This window comes from Vanessa cardui, chromosome 1 (genome assembly GCF_905220365.1).
Source record: "Vanessa cardui chromosome 1, ilVanCard2.1, whole genome shotgun sequence".
NCBI classification, from domain to species: Eukaryota; Metazoa; Arthropoda; class Insecta; order Lepidoptera; family Nymphalidae; genus Vanessa; species Vanessa cardui.
This window is the reverse complement of record NC_061123.1, coordinates 3,945,558-3,967,908: the sequence shown is the minus strand read 5'-3', so window position 1 is coordinate 3,967,908 and position 22,351 is coordinate 3,945,558. Positions and strand designations below refer to the sequence as shown.

The 22,351-nt window shown below is 33.5% G+C and overlaps 2 protein-coding genes across 2 annotated transcripts; both read left to right on the top strand.

Annotated features, from left to right (window-relative positions):
* Window positions 1-348: 348 nt before the first annotated feature.
* On the top strand, window positions 349-22,341 carry LOC124544416 (leucine-rich PPR motif-containing protein, mitochondrial-like). The gene is made up of 16 exons (XM_047122951.1): window positions 349-554; window positions 971-1,312; window positions 1,847-2,003; window positions 2,958-3,067; window positions 3,294-3,525; window positions 7,162-7,368; window positions 7,792-8,005; window positions 8,959-9,171; window positions 10,435-10,655; window positions 11,188-11,364; window positions 12,454-12,612; window positions 13,223-13,437; window positions 13,879-14,052; window positions 19,735-19,957; window positions 20,633-20,855; window positions 22,050-22,341. The coding sequence occupies exons 1-16, from the start codon at window positions 433-435 to the stop codon at window positions 22,220-22,222; spliced, it is 3,162 nt and encodes a 1,053-aa protein (XP_046978907.1). The 5' UTR covers window positions 349-432; the 3' UTR covers window positions 22,223-22,341.
* LOC124544407 lies at window positions 14,320-16,562 on the top strand. The gene has a single exon (XM_047122942.1). The coding sequence runs from the start codon at window positions 14,403-14,405 to the stop codon at window positions 15,363-15,365; it is 963 nt and encodes a 320-aa protein (XP_046978898.1). The 5' UTR covers window positions 14,320-14,402; the 3' UTR covers window positions 15,366-16,562.
* Window positions 22,342-22,351: the final 10 nt, after the last annotated feature.

Genomic DNA, 22,351 nt, shown 5'->3' with positions numbered 1-22,351 from the left:
GATTCACATGTTAACCAACGTTAAGAAATTTGTTGATCGGATAATTGCTCAAGCTACTTTTTTTATTTTAAACAAATAGAAGATAAATAATTCCAGATCCCTTATTTTTACATATATTATAGAAATAGCTAAAGCCACAAAAGGCATTGCTAGAATTTTTATTATAACACGACGATAATATTATTTTTCCAAGTTTTTATGTTTTTATTTATGGAGAACTATTTCTTTATAATATAACATTGTTGTGTAGCATTCCTATGCTATTTTATTTTTTAATTCAATACCTAGAGTTTACACTTGTAAAAACTTACGCCTAGTTTTTTTCTTATCAAATGATCAAATGTCAGTGTCAAATTCAAACCCTAGTATTTATTAAAGTAATTTGTATTTTAGTGTTTTGGATAAAACGATTAAATTTAAAATCTTTCTATAATGTTAATTCGGCATTTTATAAAATTGACAAGTACTGCAAGAGTAGTAACGTATAATAAGTTTTTTATAAACAAAAAAATTACTCTATCACCATTATGTCGCTGCAGAAATATACAGAACAGGTTATAAATTTGTTATTTATAAAATATAATTTTATCATATTTCATACCATGTTTACGTCTTGGCAGTGCATGGAATATATTTTGATGGACCTGTGACTACTTTTAAATAGTTAAATGACTATACACCTATATGATATAATCAGAATGATTTATCCTGTAACTATATGTAACATTTCTTTATGCTACCACTTGATCGAAGTATCAAAATTTTTAAGATTATTAATATATTTATTTCTTTAAGTTAGTTGGCTATTTGATAATTTTTCCATCTCAAAGATCAAAATTATATTAATGTCGGACATGCAAGGAGAATTAAAAAGATAATTGGATATATGCAGAAAGTCGCCAGAACGATGGGTTTTTAGATTCTGATGACAAATTGGTTTTATATTATTTATATAAGTCTCAAATTTCAGACTGTACACAACAGAGAGAGAAACAAAAAATGCAGAGAAACTTACTTACAGAAATGATATAATATTCTCTGGAGGGCCTTCAAAAGCATCTACTGGTCGTAGGAGTAAATTATCCTCTGAAGAACTACTTGAAAAGCTCATAGCTAATTTATCAACGGACATTCATCAAAAGAATAGAGTATATAAAAATGACTTATTAGCGGTTATAAACAAAATAAAGGAATTAAATATGTCATCTAAAAAACAGGGATTACTTATATTGAGGTGCTGTGCGGAGTTGCTTCCAGATGAAACACCTAGTGTGAGAATGGCTTTAGCTGAACTAGCATGGAATACTATCAAGTACGGATCTGCATTTGATATATTTTTAATGAAGAATTCTATTTAATAAATTTTAGATGGTGCTTAGAAAGACTACTCCACATAGTTCATTCATTGCTCATATATAATAATTGGTATTAACAATCCAAATGTTTCTGTACTACATGATCTACATAAACTGTTTATAAACAAAACCTTACGAAAAAGGCTGAGTATATATAAGTTAGACTACTATTGGAATAATAGTCAATATTTATGATAAATACATCTGTTACTAATGATGTACATATTAATGCAAGTTAAATTCATAAATTGTTTAAAATATTTAGTTAAGAAATTTATGTAAATTGCTGGAAAGAATATATTTGACTTGAACACATCTAATATCAATGGAAAAGTGTTTTTCTCGCTTCAAGAACAGAACATATTGATTTTTTCCTAAAAACCTCGATTACTAGTGACATAAAATATATTTTACTTAAATTGTTCAATATATGATTTAATTCTGCTATATGAGAGTGTTATATTAACATTTAATTTTTTGTTTAATTACAGGCCGCATACAAAGTTTGAAGTAGAACATTACAATGAACTTTTAAGGGTATACATTGCCAACAATAGAACTCTCACAGTCAGTACTTTTGTTGCACAGATGGGATCAGTAAAGCCTAATTTGACTACTTATGAACTTATATTAAGGGCTCTAGGAGAGGTAAGGGACTCATATTGAAGCAAGTTTTTTGAAATATATTACTTTGTAGTTGTATAGTAGCATGAAAGAAACATACATTTATAGAAAAAGACCAATGCTTTTATTATTTATTTATTGATATACAAATGATCTGTTGTTTTCATTTTATAAAATTAATTTATACATAGTATTTTTTTTCATTGTAATTATTAATTATTAAGTTCTATTTTTTTATTATGTTGTGTTTACTTGCAAAGTTGAAATGAAATATAAAATAAATTAACCAATAATTCTTAATCAGAATAATGAAATAAATTATTGTTCTGATAGAAATTCCTTTAGGTAATTTAAATTGTATATTTAATCTAAATTATTATAAATTCTCATTATACAAGAAGTTTGGTAGATAAATTAATAAATAAATATGAGACAACATCACATACATTACTCTGATCCCAATTGAAGTAGCTAAAGCACTTGTTTTATGGAAAATCAGAAGTAACGACGCTACCACAAACACCCAGACCCAAGACAACATAGAAAACTAATGATAATCTACATCAACTCAGCCAGGAATCGAACTCAGGACCTCGGAGTGGCGTACCCATGAAAACCGGTTTAAACACCACTGGACCACGGAGGTCGTCATCGTACATTAATAAAGATATGCAATATTATTGCTTTAGGACTAGGATGAAACTAGTATACATTAAATATGGATACAAACAGAGACAATATAATGTTGTCTTAAATTTTCGCGATTATTACACATTTAAATAAAACTAATTATAACGGATGAATCGCGTATATTAATTATTTTTCGAAACGTCGGGATGTTTAAAAATAAAAAAAAATAAAAATTAATATACGCGATTCATCCGTTATAATTACTTTTATTTAAAGAGACAATCTATCATCAAGGATTCTAAAAAATCTAAAATTGACACTCCTTACATATATTAAATATAATTCTAGGCAGGAGATATCAATCAGTGCACGGAAGTAATATCTAATATGAAAGCTCAAGATTTACCGGCCACCGAACATGTTTTCAACTCTTTGATTATATGTCAAGGAAAAATGGGGTATGTATATAGCAGCCTTTAATAGTTTCATTAATGTGACCATTTGTCCTGTTCCCAAAGGGACAGTCTTCTTTCTACAATAATATATATAATTTTAAAATGCGTTTAATAGTTAAAACTATACGTTATTTTAAATATAAAAGATATTTACGATAAATATTTTAATTGTCTATATTTAAGTACTATATAAAATTTACATACTTTTATTTTGTTTTTTTTATTCCAGAAAACTAGAAAACATTCAAGAGATCTTAACTATGATGAAATCTCTTAAACTAGAATATTCTTTAAACACATTCACAGCGATCGCGAGATCTTTTGCCTTCAATAAAAAGAATGAACTTCTTATTAATGAAATAGAAAAAGCAAGAAACGTTGGAATCAAGTTTGACGAGGTCCATATAATGGAGATTGTCAAAACTTTGGCAGATGTTACAAATTACGGACCCATTCCACAAGTAAATTTTTTTTTTCCATATTTATTTATAGTAAGGAAGTATGGCATATATACTTAAGACTTCTGACTTGTTTTATTGAATATTAAAAAAGAAAAAACCATTCCTGTATTAAATTTTGGTTACAGATAATTATAAGTAGATATGTATTTAACCTTGTTCCAAAACAAAGTTGGAATAGACTTTCTTTTTTTAAATAGTTATGGAGTCTAAATTAAAAGTCATGGGATGTCCACACTTTCTTGATTCTTGAGGAATGTTCTCTTAAGTACCCCTTGTAACGCTAATTTTGAGAGAAATTACGTAACTGTTTTATTTTGTTTATCATTTTCTTTTAGATTAAAATAAACGATTCAATATGTAAATCTATTATAGTTATAATCACGTCAAATCTAGTCAATTCTAGTTAGAATCACGTCAAAGACAAAGATAAAAGTTACATAGACAATCAAGTACAAATACTAAAACGGAACCCTCTACGGAAAGAACAAATGCTTTCGACTTGATGAGGGCACGATCTAACTCTCTTACATCCAAACCATCAGGAAAACAACAATAGCAAATAACTATCAGCAAACGGAAACTAAAACACAAACAAAAAGATAAAACAACAACCATCACAACACACTCTCCCCCAAGCCGACTGGTCATCGTGGGGGAAAACGACCATGACCCTTTAAAGATGAACAAAAGAACATCAGATATACATATAGCAACATTTAACTCAAGATCGTTAAGAACACCTGAAAGACTTCAAGAATTTGAAAAGGCCATATCAGAAATTAAATGGGACATAATAGGAATTAGTGAAATGAGAAGACATGGGGAGAAGATAGAAGACTACGGAAATTACATTTTACACCATATAAGCGTGACGCCCGGACAATACGGAGTGGGTTTCTTCATTAATAAAAGATTAGCGAATAAAATAATTGAAATTAAAGGAGTCACAGAAAGATTAGCTATCTTAAACATACTACTACCGGTTAGCAAGGAAGAAAAATGGTCAATCATTCAAGCTTATTCGCCTACAGAATCGAACAAAAAAGAAGATATACTAAAGATAGAAATGTTTTACCAAGATCTGCAAACAACCATACAAAAAGCACACAAAAATATTATTGTGATGGGAGATTTTAACGGCCAGATTGGAAAATGCTGCAATGGAGAAGAATATGCGATTGGCAAATATGGACATGGTAAGCGAAGTAAAAATGGAGCAAGGATAGTCACATTCGCTTTAACAAACAAACTCAGCATTCTTAACAGCTTTTACAAGAAAAAGGAATCAAAAAGATGGACATGGATTTCTCCAAATGGTCTGTACAAAAATGAAATAGATTTTATCATGTCCAAGAATTTGAAAGCTTTCAAAAATGTTTCAGTCATACAGAATCTAAATTTCAACTCAGATCACAGAATGGTTCGTGCTACACTTACAGGAAAACCTATAAAAAGGAACCGGAGATGGCAAAATAATAACACGGCCTTGATGAGTACTGGAAATAATGAAAATCTCATCAATAACCTCACAACATTAGTAGATATAATCAGGGAAAAGTCCATATCTATCGAAGAGAAGTATGAAAAAACCTTAAGAATACTAAAAAAAGAAACTCGAAAGGTAAATAAAACCAAAATCTCTTTAGAAACTGAGCGCTTACTAGAAGAAAGGAAAAAACTATTACAAATAAAGGAAAATAATCAAGAGAAGAGGAACAAAATAAGCGAAATCAGTAAAAATATAAATGTAAGTATAAGAAAAGACCGGAAAATAAAAAGACGGGAGACATTAGAAAAACATATAAATAGAACGTGCGGAATAAAAAAGGCTATTAAAGAGTTAAAGGAAAAAAGTGATTGGATACTAGAAGTTAAGACAAAGAATAAAACTAACACGAGAAAAAGACCTGAAATATTGAAAGCAGCAACTGACTTCTACAAGGAATTATACCAAAGTAAGAACCCAAGAGCGACCACAGAAAAATTTAATTTGATGGATGCTGAGCCTGTTCCGAAAATACTGAAAGAAGAAACGATTAAAGCTATTGCAACACAAAAAGCAGACAAAACACCTGGATCTGATCAAATTACTAATGAATTACTTAAATCTACTACACCAGTGATTGCTCCAATACTAACGGACTTATTTAACGAAATCCTGGAGACCGAAACAATACCTGAGGACTGGACAAATGCGACGATAGTATTATTACATAAAAAAGGCAGTAAAGAAGAAATTGAAAACTATCGCCCCATTAGTCTAATGTCCGATATTTATAAAGTCTTCTCAAAAATTATTTTATCACGAATAACTACAACACTCGACGAAAACCAACCAAAAGAGCAGGCTGGGTTCCGTAGCAAGTTTTCAACGATCGAACATATCCATGTTCTGAGACAAGTTTTACAAAAGTACAACGAATACAATAAATGCTATTACTTAGATTTTGTAGATTTTAATAAAGCTTTTGACTCGTTGGAACACGATTACATCTGGGAAGCCTTAAACAGTCAGGGAATACAGCATAAATATATAAGAACATTAAAGAATATATACTCTAAAAGTACAGCACAAGTCCGATTGGAGAAAGCCGGTGAAGAATTCCCCATAGAGCGAGGCGTCCGACAAGGCGACCCTATTTCACCCAAACTATTCTCGGCAGTCCTGGAAATGGTATTTCGAAACCTAGATTGGGATGAGAATGGTCTCAATATTAATGGAGAAAAATTAAGTCATCTACGCTTTGCAGATGATCTGATACTGTTCTCCGAGTGCCCAAGAAGGCTACAACTTATGTTGCAACAGTTATCAGATCAGAGTGTGAAGGCGGGGCTGTCAATGAATATCAGCAAGACGAAAGCCATGACTAATTCCTCAAAAACACATGAAATCATAGTAAACATGCAGAAAATAGAATATGTTGACGAGTATATCTACTTAGGACAACTAATATCACCCAACAAAACTATGAATAAAGAAATAGATAGGAGGATTGCCAGCACTTGGAAGAGATACTGGTCGCTTAGCGAAGTTATGAAGGACAGAGATATGCCTATGAAAGCCAAAAGAAAAGTTTACAACGCCTGTATTCTACCCTGCTTAACATATGGTAGCCAAACATGGTCACTAACAAAAACCCTAGCAAATAAACTAAACGTCTGTCAAAATAGTATCGAAAGAAGTATAATTGGAGTCAATAGAAAAGATAAAGTAAAAATAACACACATAAAAAACAAAACACAATTCAAACAGGAAAGGGCAAGAGGAGTGGACCCGTATTATAACAGAGTGGTATCCAAGAGACGCAAAAAGAAGCAAAGGTGGACAGACAAAAAGATGGGAAGATGATCTGAAGAAGGTGGCTGGTAAGGAATGGATCAGAGTTGCAAGAGATAGAGAAAAGTGGAAATCTTTGGAGGAGGCCTATGTCGAAAGACAAGCTGTTGCAGTAAATAATCACCCGAACGCCGTCAACTTAGAATAATTACATATATATTAAACGTTTAGATATAATTAGATTAAGTTATAGTAAAGTTATGTTTTGTGGGTTTACAGCAATAAAGGCTAATTTTATTATTTATTTATTTACTAAGTTCAAATTCAGTTTGTTTTACATAAAAAATGATTATTTTTAGGTACTAAAATACTTACCAAAAGAAGTACTTCAATCACCATCAATAACACCGTTTATGCAAAGTGTGACCACATCGCTGGTGTTTCAAAACCATCCCATGGTCGCTCTGGAGATTTACAAGTGCTTGCCGTTGCCTTCATTCGGACCCAAAGATGATATGGGTTTGCACGGGAGAAGTCTGGTTAGAGATTGCGTGAAAGCGTCCATGGTAAGTGTGTATAAAATTTATATACGAAATCCATTATAATAGATTATCCTCAAAGAAGAAAATATCCTTTTTGGTGAAATAATCTTTAAAAAATAATTAAACAATATTATACCTTATTGACACACCATAACTGTACTCATATTCCTGTGTCCTTTACATACATAAAATCACACCAAATGTACTAAATACTTATTCGTATCAAAGAAAAATTAAGGATAAACAATTTTTTATGCACTTCAAAGGTGTTAATTCATAAATATATGCAACCATTAAAACTTATCCTTTCCATTAACAATAACAGGGTAAGTCGCCTGCCTATTGACAATGTAATAAAAAATATATATAACAATATGTCTCAACCCACAGGTGAAAGCTTTAACAAAATGGGTAGCAATTTTATGTAATCTAATATTAATTTTCCAGTCTTCAAGTATCATCGCTCAAATAACCCAAGAGCTGATGACATCAGGTCGGAACCCAATCGCTCTACAGAACGCAGCGGAAGCAGCTCTGCAGCTTGGGAAAATCCCTCTCGCCCTGGACATGTTCACGCGCATGAAACACGTGGGTTTGCCGGTCAGGCCACACTACTTCTGGCCCATATTCATACATACTTCTAAGACTTACGGAGAGAAGGGTGAGTAATGTCATTTGTTCTTATATTGTGATATGGTAGGCGCGCTTTGGGAGTAAAACCGACTAGTATACCTTAATGGGAAATAGCATAACGCCGCTATCTACCCCCTCTTTGTACGGACAAAGAGGGGGTAGATAGCGGCGTTATGCTATTTCCTATACTCTGCGCACGGGCGCAGATACTACATATTACAACAACAACAGCCTTCAAATTCCCACTGCTGGGCTAAAGGCCTCCTCTCCCTTTGAGGAGAAGGTTTGGAACACATTCCACCACGCTGTTCCAATGCGGGTTGGTGGAATACACATGTGGCAGAATTTCTATGAAATTTGTCACATGCAGGTTTCCTCACGATGTTTTCCTTTACCGCCGAGCACGAGATGAATTTAAAAGACAAATTAAGCACATGAATCAGCGGTGCTTGCCTGGGTTTGAATCCGCAATCATCGGTTAAAATGCACGCGTTCTAACCACTGGGCCATCTCGACTACATATTAAGTTGATATACATTATTATAATAATAATAAAAATATATTCAATTTATAAAGCGAACTCTTCTATATATTGTACTCCATTTTTTTCTTATATTGTTAATTTGAATAAATATCCACTTCTAAGTTGCACATCCAACCGTCCCATGATAGCAATATTTTATAATAATACTAGCTGTGCCTGCGACCTTGTACGCCTTTGAATAACACAAAAAATATGTACTATTGTAGCCTAAGTTACTCTATTATATCAGTTATCTGTCATGAAAGTCTCGTCAAAATCGGTCCAGCCGTTCCAGAGATTAACCGGAACAAATAGACAGACAGACAAAAATTGTAAAAAATGTTATTTTGGTATATGTACCGTCTAAACATACATATGCAAAAAGGGCTATTTTAATGTTGCAAACAGACACTCCAATTTTATTATATGTATAGATTATTTCTATTTTTTTCTTCTAGGTATAATGAACACACTCTCCACGATGGTGGCTATGGAAGTTAAACCGGACTACGAGACTATAATTGATTATATATTACCACATGTCAGTTTTACATCACCACAGAATCTCATGAAGAAGTTTCTGGAAACGGGGCTGACTGTCACAAGCGTCTTGACACCTATGATGGTCACATTGTTAAATACGGGGCAGGTCAGAGCAGCAAGCGAAATATGTAAGTAAAAAGTAAAAGTAACTTGTAATATAATCAAGTCTAGTAGACAGCACAGGAAATATAATAGGGCCAGTGTGTGTGCGTGTGTGCGCACTGTGCAAGGTATTCTTTCTTCTCATTTAAATAAAACTAGTTATAACGGATTTGAATCGCGTATATTAATAAATCCCTACCACGGGAGTCTACCCGTGACCACGAACGCTGTAAAGTGCTCGAAACGTCGGGATGTTAAAAAAATAATTAATATACGCGATTCAAATCCGTTATAACTAGTTTTATTTCAATGTGTAATAATCGCGAAAATTTGAGACAACATTCTCTTCTCATTATTATTTAATTTTATGAACTTTATGGTGGATGTTTTTTTGGCATATGAAAATTAAATCTGTATTTATTTATAAATGTGAAAGTAACTCTGTCGGTCTGCCTCCCTTTCACGACCAAACCGCTGAACCGAATTTGATGAAATTTGGTATGAAGCGAACTTGAACTTCGAGAAAGGACATACTTTTTTACCTGATGCATGATAACTAACACCCTGAAACACGAGCGAGATTCATATAATAACATTAATATGAAATAAAATAAAAAATAATATAAAAGCCCCGACCAAACAAGACAAATTCAATGAGCCCAAACTCAATGGCTTTACTTAAAAGTTAGAGCAGGGTTACGTCTCCTACCTTCGAGCCCTAACATTAGACCAGCTCAGAGGTTCCAGATTTCCAGCATTAGGACATTAGGTCCTCGTCAATTAGAAACAAAAAGAGAACTAGTTAAGAAAAGTCCAACGAGCCCAAACTGGATGGGTTTACTAAAAGGCAGTCCAGGGTTACGTCTCCTATCTTCGAGCCCTAACAACAGACCAGTTCAATGGTGCCAGAAGACAATAGTGTTTCAAATGTCAGATCTCACATATGCTTGCAAGCAAACTGAGCGTGTAACATTCCTATCACACCTAACAAGCGACCTGATGACCTTGAAGACCTGAACCGATTTTACACCAAACATTGCTAAGAACACTCTTGACTGATATACCTTTAAAAAAACGCTTTAAAATCGGATCATTCGCTTGGGAGATACGATGCCATATACAGACACATACACATTTACACAGAGACTTCAAACTTATAACACCCCGTCGTTTTTGCGTCGGGGCTTAAAAATGAAACATATCTGTTGCTATTATTATTTGTTATTTATTTATTATTTATTTCTTAATATATATTACAAACATTTTAACTCTAATGTATATGCCTACAGGTGAATTATTTCAGGGGAAAGTTGATGGAGAGGTGTTATTACAGCCATTGTTAAAAGGTTATTTAATCAGCTCGGACATAAAGTCCACTATTCATATATTAGAGGATGTAACGGCCAAAGCTTCAGAGAAGGACAAGGATTGGGTGGGTCGGTTCTTATGTGTTTGTATGAGCAAGAAGAAGGTCAAAGATGATATTACCGAAGTTTTATTATTGGTTAAGGTAAGTTTGAACATCCTGTATTTGTAATAAAAAAATACATTAGAAAAAGAAGTTCAGCTTGCATTAGTATGGCATCGGCTTTATGTTATTCTGAGTTTATTTCGTTTTCATATTTTTGTGTTCCAAGAATGTTTTTATAATTATGATAGGGAACTAGCGACCCGCCTCAGCTTCGCACGTGTGCAATACTGATACTTAATATACTACATTTTTATTTACGACATCACATTACAAACTTCTAAAATCAGTGTTTCTTTACTATATTGCCCATAGACAAAAACGGGAGGTATTCTTGAATTTATCCATCTATTAAAAAAAACCGCATTAAAATCCGATTCGTAGTTTTAAAGATTGAGGCATACAATGGGATATAGGGACAGAGTATGCGACTTTGTTTTATACTATATAGTGATAATACTAATAATAACACAGACTTATTCCGTTTAGTATTATAAGCAATTCACTTGAATTTTATCAATGAAAAATATAACGTAAATATGACGTGATTCTTACTAAAACAGTATTTTTTTAGGCCTTGCTAAATACTCAAATAAGAATATCGACATCCGCAGCGGACTATTGCATCTCCAAGATACCGGAGAATCACAAGAAAGAGAATACAGATATACTTAAAGAGGCATTTATTCAGATCACGGATGACAGACTGATTGATGACGGAGAGTTCTTCGTCCAACGCATACCTCATCCAGTAAGTTACATACTGATTTGTGAAATTGTTAAAAATCGTTTGTGAAACAATAGCTGTCTCTTTCTGTCCTGGTTGATTTTACATATGAAAGAAGAAGATATCAATTTTCTCTTTGTGCTTTTTTTTTTTCTTTTTATTTATGGTATAGGTTGGCGGACGAGCATATTGGCCACCTGATGGTAAGTGGTCACCATCACCCATAGACAATGACGCTGTAAGAAATATTAACTATTCTTTACATCGTCAATGCGCCACCAACCTTGGGAACTAAGATTTTATGTCCCTTGTGCCTGTAGTTACACTGGCTCACTCATCCTTCAAACCGGAACACAACAATACTGAGTACTGTTATTTGGCGGTAGAATAACTGATGAGTGGGTGGTACCTACCCAGACGGGATAGCCTACCCTACCACCAAGGAAAAAATTTATCGACAAACTGCAATACATCGTATTAATGTGTTCTTTTTTTATTGGTTCCATTTAATTATAAATTCTTAAAGTGATTGGACAACTATTAGTTGAAATGAACTCATGAAGCGAAATACAAGTTAGTTAAGGCTAACTCTTAGTTAGTTTAGCCAATAATGAAGACAAGAAAATAAAAGAGGTCATAAAAAAACAAGCCTATAAAATTAATCGTATTTAAATGCTGTGGAGAGAAAAATGTACTTCCACTAATTGATAGTCGAGAGTTTCTCCTTAAAGGTAAAGGAGACATAGCCCAGCAATGGAACATTTCCAGAGTTAATTTTACTATTGAGTAAAGGAAAATTAATTTAGTGTGTTGTAGGGCATCAAACGTGTTAATATAGATTTTACTTATTTTAAATACCTCCGTGGTCGAGTGGTGTGTACACCGGTTTTCATAGGTACGCCACTCCGAGGTCCCGGGTTCGATTCCCGGTCGAGTCGATGTTGATTACCATTAGTTTTCTATGTTGTCTTGGGTCTGGATGTTTGTGGTACCGTCGTTACTCTTGATTTTCCATAACACAAGTGCTTAGCTACTTACATTGGGATCAGAGTAATGTATGTGATGTTGTCTCATATCGTAATGAGCGTAAGAACTAAGTATTTTTTTAAATAGAAACAAATGAACGAAGCGGGTTTAAAAGCCCATCTAGTTGAACTAGAAGCGAAGGGTATGAACACGCGTGGTGTTCTCCGAAAATTACTCCAGCAGTACTGCAGGGAGGGGAACCTGGCTGCAGCCAGAGAAATACTGGACAAATGTCAAACGGAAGGGGTAAGGGTTTTATTTTAATTGATTTACTTATAGTAAGTATATTCGACATAATTGGTCTTATTTGAATATTCAGAACATCCTTATAAAGTCAATAGTCTTCATCTAAAGCGTGAACTTCCCTAATAAATTAAAATCTTTTCCGAAACGTTCTGCATCATCTTGTAAGACTTTTTTTCGTATAATGTTTATTACTTATTAGTTTTTTTTTTTCATTTAGGCATTAAAAAAAAAACTTCTCATCATTTTGTATAAATTTGTTAGATATTATTTCAATAATATCTTAAAGCTTATTTACATTAATGAATAAGATTTAGCCATGAACGATGATGACTAAAGTCGGTTACGGTGGCTATTCTCTATTAAGAAAAATTAACTCTGCTGGATATATCAAAGTGCTTGAAGACAAGTTAACTCATTATTCCTTCACTCTTTAAATATTTGTCAGGATAAACTGACTGGCTACTACATATAAGTCTGGAAATGTCAGATTAATTGTCTGTAATGATGTTTTCCTTTATGTTCATACTTGGACGTTCATTTTGTGCGTTCACTTAAGGATTTTCGACAGAGTTAGGTAAGAGTCTATTTTCAAAATTGTTTTTTTTTTTAGGTTTTCCTATCAGCCGGTATGAAGGCCTCAATATTCGATCTTCATGTTAAGTTAGGAGAGTTGGATTTAGCGGAAATTGCTCTAGCGGATTTAAACAAGTCGTCGCCGAATTTCACGCTTGACGAATACAAAGTTATAGATTTTGCAACCCTTATGGTGTACAGGAAGAAGATCAAAAAGGCGTTCGAGCTTATCCATGAACAATCTAAGAAAAGGTGGGTAAATTTATGGTTTTGTAGTAATATAATAGTGTTTTCATATTTGCGCTCTATGCGGCTACTTCCTAAACCGTACGTATTTGCCTATAGATTGCCATCTGAAACGTTATGTCCCTTAAGTGTATAATAATACGAGATCAATCAGACTGACTGATAAGTTTGTGGTATACATAACAAATTCCAATGGGAGTCTATCGTGTTAATCAATAACCTAACTTGGTACAAGCTCGTTTGACAAAAACCACCCACCCATTACATGTTCTACCGCTTAAAGGCACCACTTAGTATAACTGTGTTCCAGACAGAAGGGACATAACATAAGGTGCATAAGGCGTATTGAGTCAAAGATTAATTCTTAAGACATTAAAAATACTCAGTCGTTGTTTTGATAACAGTCTAATAGGTAGCACATTGGTCTTGTTACAATTTGTCCAACAGAAGGATAAAAGGCGGCCGCAATATCTCGATGAACTGCTGGCGTCTGATGGACGCCACAGCGGCGCAGGGCTCGCCCGCCGACACGCGCCACATGCTCGAGCTGCTAAGCGCCCTGCGCTACTGCCGCCCCGACAACACCATGCTCGGTCCGCTCGTGCGAGTGCACCTGAAGAGGTACTCCTTACCCTGTCACCGTAATATGTTAGAGAGAGACAGAACATTCAAATCAAAATAAACTTTATTCAAGTAGGCTTTTGACTTGGTGGTAGGGCTTTGTGCGAGCCCGTCTGGGTAGGTACCACCCACTCATCAGTTATTCTACCGCCAAATAACAGTAGTCAGTATTCCGTTCCGTTGTGTTCCGGTTTGAAGGGTGAGTGAGCCAGTGTAACTACAGGCACAAGGGACATAACAGTATTTATCGTCGATGACTAAGTTTTTAGTCATCGACGAACCGTTGAACGCATAGCACGATATATCTACGCAACATTTTACGTTACTATTTTTTTTCCTAATTACCCGCGATGTCGAAGTGTGATGCTTGTAAAAAGAATATCACAAAGACCTCTCCCGGACTGGAGTGCAGTAAATGTGAGCGGATTGTGCACCTTAACAATAAATGTACAGGTCTAACAAACAAACAGATAACTGCTCTAAAGGCAGCTCCTAGCCTTGAGTGGACATGTCAGCAGTGTCAGCAAGAGTCGCCAAGACGATATGCGTCAATCATTATTCCAGAAGAGGAAGAAGAAGATGACGAATCTCCTGTGCAAATCAACGCAAATAAACTTCTTAAGAATATTACTAAAGAAGTTGAGAAAACTATAAAAAGCGAACTACGAGAATTAAATGATTCACTACAATTTCATAGCGCGAAACTAGATGAGGTAGTAGAATGCATCGATGCATTTAAGAAAACTATAAAAAATCTAGAACGCAAGAATATAGAACTTACAAATAAAAATAACAATTTAGAAATTCGTCTGGGAGCTCTCGAACAACGACTACAGGAATTAGAGCAAGAAAAGCTCGCGAAATTTATCGAAATTGCTAATGTGCCATACCAGAAGAATGAAGAAATTAAAGAAATCGTAGAGAAGGTAGCTATTAAACTCAAAGTGCCTAAAGAGGGAATCAAGAGTGTAAGAAGACTTCAAGGTAGAAATGACCAGATCATAAAGGTTGAACTGGAAGACGAATCAACTCAAGAAAAATGGATAATTGCAGCTAAAGGTACTAAAACTACGGTATCGGACATCAACCCCACTGATAAAGGTAACAATAATATCGTTTATATTAGAGAAGCTATGACGAAACTAAATAAAAAAATTTTTTGGAATGCTAAGCAAGAGTTAAAAATAAATCAGAATTTCAAATTCGTGTGGTTTAAAAAAAGATATGTTAGAGCTCGTAAAGATGAAAATGAAAAAACTTACACATTGAAAACAATGGATGATTTATACACAATAATAAATAAAAAGGCTTAAGTAAAAATGTAAAAATATGTCTATCAATATTATCTGTCTATAAAAAAAATATGGATAATTTGTCAGAAGAAATTTATGAAATTAGAGATTGTAGCAGTGTTAATGATTTTTTAAGTTGTTTACCTAATAACCAAATTAATCTGTTATGTATTCATATTAATATCCGATCAATTAACAAAAACTTTGTAACTCTCGAACAATGTATAATGGCCTCTAACCAACCATTTGATGTAATTGTACTTACGGAAGCAAATATCTCAGAAACAATTAGCTGTTTATATAATATTAAGGGATATCAAATGTTTACTTCATTACGAAAGTCACGAAAAGGGGGTGGTATAATAGTATATATAAGCGATAAACACAAATGTAGCATAAAAAATACAAGATCGAAATATTTTGAAAGCATAATTTGCACAATTACCACAAATTCAAACTATACAGCTATACTTTTTGCTATATACCGCCCTCCCAGTCTAAGTAAGAATCTATTTGTTGATGAACTCCGAGAAAAAATTGCAATGTTTAATAAGTATACCGATTTATATTTAATGGGTGATATTAATATAAACCTTAAAGCTGACAATCCTGTAAAACATATTTATAATAACACTTTGTATAGCATGGGCCTTGTATGTGGGATAACTGAACACACAAGAATTGAAATGTGTAATGGAAAGCTAAGTAGATCATGCATTGATCACATATACGCAAGATCCCACACACAAGAACTTTGCACTGCGGCTATCGGTACGACACTGGCCGACCACCGCGCTATTATACTAGCTTGTATAGGAGTGCAAATACAGGCTGCTTCTAAATATAAAACTTTTCTAAATAATCAAAAATTAGTTTACTATTTAAATCAAATAGATTGGAAAAATATATATAATACCAATTGCCCTATAACTATTTATGATTATATACATAAAAGCTTTACAGATTGTTACAAAAAATCTGAATATAAAATCAAAATAAAATCAAATACAACACGTATGAACAACGATTGGATCAACAACAAAATTATAAGAGTATGTAAATACAGGGACGAAATTTTTTCACAGTGGATAAAAGATGCAAATAATCTAATATTAAGACAAAAATATAACAAAGCAAGAAACTATGCAAACAGTCTGATTCAAAAAACTAAAAACGACAATATTAAATTAAATATCATTAACAATAAAAATAACCATAGTCGACTATGGTATATTCTAAATAGCATTACTGGTAGGATAAAGTCCTCAGTTGATGACGTTTTACGAAATGCTTTTGAAAATCAAAGTAATACTTGTAAAGAAATTGCAAATAACTTCGCTTCCATGTTTAGTAACAGTGTAAAACAAATAATTCCTAAATGTTCCAGACCATTACTTGACAAATCAACGTACAACGTCTCAGCTAATGTAACTATGCGTTATAAACCTGCAAATGCTAAATCCGTAGAAAAAATTATTATGTCATTAAGTAATAATAAATCCCCCGGTATAGATAATATAAGAGCTATTGACATTAAGAAAATATGTGAAAAAATTAAAGAAGTCCTGGCGAAATTAATTAATGCAAGTATCATAACTGGTAAATATCCACCTATATTAAAGACCGGAATTGTAAGACCGATTCATAAAAAAGGTAGCATAGCAGACTACACTAACTACAGACCTATAACTATATTACCTACTATTGATAAAATAGCCGAAAAATACATTAGTCAACAAATACATAAATTTTACGAAAGTAACCATATTCTATCTAGCAAACAGTATGGCTTCCAACCTCGTAAGAGTACCACGCAGCTTTTATCAGCCTTCACTGACAGTATATATAAACATCTAGACAACAAAGAACATGTACTGGTAGTATACATTGATTACAGCAAGGCTTTTGATACGCTTAGACATGACATACTGTTAAAAGCTTTGAATGAAAGTGGAATCAGAGGCAAATTGCTTGTATGGTGTGAAAATTACCTGCACGATAGAAAGTATCTTGTAAGAGTAGGTAATGTAGATAGTGATACTGTACAAGTGACAGAAGGCACAGCTCAAGGCTCTGTACTAGGTCCACTTCATTATCTGACATATGTAAATAGTCTCGCAAATGCAATAAAAAGAAGTGAAATTTATCAATTTGCCGACGACACCTGCCTAGTAGCAGCCGGACGAAATATAACGGAAGCGCTACACCGTATCCAAACGGATTTTAATGTACTCGTCAGATGGTCACACGATTTCGGCTTAGTGCTTAACGCTAACAAAACCAAATTAATGTATATAAGCTCCAGTCAAAATAGAAGTCCTTTTAAACCGAAGCTTATTATTCACACCCATGATTGCTTACATCAAAATATTAATAGCGTGAACACGACGCTCTGTGATTGTAGTTCAATAGATATTGTAGATACACATACCTATCTGGGACTAGTAATAGACAACAGACTAAACTGGAACTCGCACATCGATCACGTGTGTGCCAAATTAAGAGCAATACTTGCAAAATTTCACTTAATAAAATCTAAAATACCGTATAAAACTCGCTTGTTACTTTATACATCTTTGGCTGAATCGATAATATCTTACGGTCTGTCAAGCTATGGAAGAACATATAAGACATACCTTGATCGAATATATTTCCTGCAGTTACGAATTTTAAAAGAACTATCTCCAACTAGCGTAAAAAGTAAATTTCATAACAATTATCAAAAATTATTTGCATTTTGTAAGATATTACCAATTCATGAAAAAACTGAATTAACTCTATTAATAGCAAATTATTTTAATGATAATTTAAAACAGGTTAGAAAAGTGAATCCAGAAGACATGAAAACACGTAGTATTGCGAATTCAAAACTTGTATTACCTAATTATTCAAATTTATATGGGAAAAGATCATTGGGATATATTGTACCTAAGCTTATCAATCAATTACCGATAACTCTAAAAAATAAAATAACATTAAAAAATATAAAAACTATATTAAAACAACATTATCAAAAAGTCATAGCTACAAAATTGATCTAATTAATGCATTGTAAACTTATCTAATTATCTACATAAACTTCTGTAATAATTATAAATGTTATTATTTGTATATTTAGTAAATAAATATTTTTATATTTAGTTATAACAAATCTCTAAAAAAAAAACATTAAAAGATAAGACTCAAAAATACTAAACTAAAACAATTTTATATTAAAAATACAAATAATATAAAAATAATAACATTATTATACGAACACCCTATACGCACTCAACAAGAAAAAAATATATACACCTACCGACATGGAGTTATTTCAATAAAAATGTTTTGTAATATTACCTGCATGTCACTAATGTTATCATTATATTTTCACTGTATAATTTAGTTTAGTTTTTGTACTTTTTTTTAATCAATTTTTACTTTTGTAATGATTAGAGTCGATGACGCAGGGTGCACGGGAAAACTTCTCGAGTTTATGTTTGCACCCTTTAAACGAAAATATTATTGTATATATGTTAACAAATAAATAAATAAAAAAAAAAAAAAAAAAAAACATCTTAGTTCCCAAGGTTAGTGGCGCAGTGACGATGTAAGGAATAGTTAATATTTCTCACAGCGTCATTGTCTATGGGTGATGGTGACCACTTACCATCAGGTGGCCCATATGCTCGTCCGCCAACCTATACCATAAAAAGGCTTTTATAAGCACTTTTGTAACCCTTAGAATCATCACCCTATTAGCGTAATATGTTAGAAAGAGACAAAACATTAAAATCAAAATAAACTTTATTCAAGTAGGCTTTTACGAGCACTTTTGAATCGTCATTTTACAACCAAGTGAAGGTACCACCGGTTCGGAGTAGATTCTACCGAGAAGAACCGGCAAGAAACTCAGTAGTTGCTCTTTTTTAACATTTAAAAATACAAAGTCATGTTATTTAAATACAATTATTTACATTAATATAATCCTGCGTGGAAGTCAATTCCGTTGTGGTACTGTCGATCACACAATACCATATTTATGGCACATATGAGTACTCGTACGTGCACAATGGAAAATATAGTCGAAATTTGTCTGGTAGTCCTATTCGAGTGTCGTATTAGAAACCAACAGAATATTCCGCTGTGGTACTGTCGATCAGACCATGTTTAGAATTTTTCATGTGTGTGTGTTAGATGGATAGGATAATATTATTATTTTGTTGTCCAGGTCATGTTACTTTTCGTCACATGTTCATACAGATTCTAGATGAATTTGACCTTGCTATTGTTGTCTCTTTTGCTTAGATTACAATGATAAAGATAGAAACATAACGATAGAGTTTATAGTCGCAACGATCCATGATCTAAAACTGGAGCACACATGCGTAAAATTACATTCATTTTCCAGTGGCAATCTCGAAGAAGCTGTTAAAGAATTCGTAAAATTATCAGAGAAGTACAAGAAAACTCCGCTCAAACACGAGTTGTTGTGCAAAATATTAAAAGCAATGAGTGATGGGAAGACGGAAGATACTTTTATAGAGAACGAGAAAGCTAATGGAAAACTTAATAGATTGGTACAAACTATCCTCAATGTTAATAAGCAAATACACGGACCTGGCGACGTTCAGGTGAGTTCATTTGGCTATTCACGGTGTCCAGGCTCCTAGCGCAAGCCGGGTATGGGCCTCGAGGTTTCCCTCCCTACCCGGCTTGTTACTCCCCGGTAGCATCGGCTACCGCGTCATCTCCTTTTGACCCAATGGGTCAGGGTCCTGTGGACCTAGTGGTGTGTCTTGTCCAGTGGTAGTCTCATCCTTGTGGTTATCATGTTCGGTGTCCAAATATTCATGAAAGAACTATTGAACAATGTTTTTAATAAAATGCTTACTGTTAAAATAGTAGAAACCATTACTATATGTAATAAAGAAAGTCCTCCGGCTACGTCTGTCTGTTTGTATGTTCACGATAAACTCCAAAACTCCTACTGGACGGATTTTCAAGCGGTTTTCACTAATTGACGGTATATAATTTATTGAGGTTTTTGTTTAAAAAATTTAAATAGAGCGACAATTGTTAAACCTGTCGAAAAAAAAAAAACAAAAAATAAAACAGCAATAAAATATTAAAATAAATCTTAATAAGCCAACCAGTGCGACGCCGGGACGGGTCGCTAGTTTATCTATAAAAAATAGATAGCTTAAACATTACATCGAAGGCTACGTTAAACGAAAAGAAGAGTTCAAAACTATGATGTTAAAATTTTTTAATAATTTATTTAAATAGCCTAATAATTATATTTCCAGTTAACTCTAATAGCAGCTTTAGCAGACGTTGGGTACAAGAAGACATTACGTAAATTATTCCTCGATCCCACGATAAAGTTCCACCCGGACGCCTTGATGCGTCACTGCGAGAGGTTTGCTGATGAGAAGAAGGTGGAAGCGTTGGAAGCTATAGGAGAATGTGCTCGGGACTTACGCCATATTAATACTGAAGAGATTTATAACATGATTTTGGATGTCTACCGTGAGTTTTTCTTTCATATTATAGATACACACCAGAAATGATATTCTAATAAACAGATATGTTATACCCATACTAAACAACTGAAAAAAGTGTGCCGCGCCGGGGACCGTTTAATTTACATTTCGTTACAAGTAAAAAGGATAGCTTGATGAAAACAATAAGAAAAGGGGACAACTAGATGTTTTAATTACGCAAAACGTATTACTACGTAATTATGATGTATTATAACGTATTACTACGTAAAACGACTAAAGGCAAACGTCCCAATTAGGACGTTTTCTAGTCTTCACTTTTTCCGCGTTAATAACACATCTGGTTATTAGAACATCATTGTACACCAGTATACGAATTCTTTTACAGGAAAGATATTTTGCCAATGTTCTATTATTTTACTGTATCGGGGTATAAATTGACATAGATTTGTATAAAAAACGAAACCCTAGTTTAAAAATTGCTTCGTAATGTGTGAAATGTCTACTTTATCTATCTAAATGTGATTTATTTTGCTTGGATATATAGATATAATACGACATAACTTAGACGTAACATCGGCGAAATTCGTAAAACCGACCACATCCGAATTAAGTACGCTATCCCAAATTATCAATATCTATTACTTATGTGAATATGATCTTTTCACAATCGTAATAACTTGTAATATCATATGACTTAACATATTCGTCAATTTGACACGTTTACATGCTTTTGCTTTCTCGGGTTGAATTGACGCGAGAAGCTATAGCGACAAATAGCGTCGAATTACTATTTTTTTTATGGAATAAGTTAGCGGACGAGCCTATGGGCCGCCTGATGGTAAGTGCTCACCATCACCCATAGACAATGACGCTGCAAGAAATATTAACTATTCCTTACATCGTCAATTCGCCACCAACCCTACTACTAAGATGCTATGTCCCTTGTGCCTATAGTTACACTTGCTCACTCACCCTTCAAAGCGTAACACAACAATACTGCGTACGGTTGTTTAGTGGTAGAATATCTGATGAGTGGGTGGTATCTATTCAGGCGGGCTTGCATAAAGGCTTTGGTGGTAACCAAGTGACTATGAATGGATAGGGAGCTATTTTTATTGTGTTAATCGGCAGTAATCGGTTTTATTGAATTTGCCGATGCTGCATCTAAGTTTTGTCGTACTGAACCTAAATAATACATATTTCTTTACCCGTTTTTTAGAGCGTGACGACAAATGTCAAGAGGCCTTATCGTTGTGGTACAAGATGCAAGAAAACGAGATAATGCCATCTCAAAAGTTTGTTAGAAACCTGTGCGCTCTGTGCAAAGCAAACAACAAACATATCCCGTCAGATTTATCTATATTTCTCGATAAACAAATGAAGAGCGTCTAAATTGTATAAGGCTTGTTTTAAAGCTGTATTTGTAGTTAAAATTGTTAAGTGTGATGTATGTAAAAAAATGAAATAGTTGATATCTGTGATATTATTATTTATTACACGAGTTAATATTATAAATGGTTT

Excerpts from the sequence above, each read along its gene's own strand:
- LOC124544416 (XM_047122951.1), top strand. The coding sequence starts at position 433 with ATGTTAATTCGGCATTTTATAAAATTGACAAGTACTGCAAGAGTAGTA. Across the intron at positions 3,068-3,293 it reads ATATGTCAAGGAAAAATGGG|AAAACTAGAAAACATTCAAG; the intron begins GTATGTATATAG and ends TTTTTATTCCAG. Across the intron at positions 19,958-20,632 it reads ACGGACCTGGCGACGTTCAG|TTAACTCTAATAGCAGCTTT; the intron begins GTGAGTTCATTT and ends TTATATTTCCAG.
- LOC124544407 (XM_047122942.1), top strand. The coding sequence starts at position 14,403 with ATGTCGAAGTGTGATGCTTGTAAAAAGAATATCACAAAGACCTCTCCC.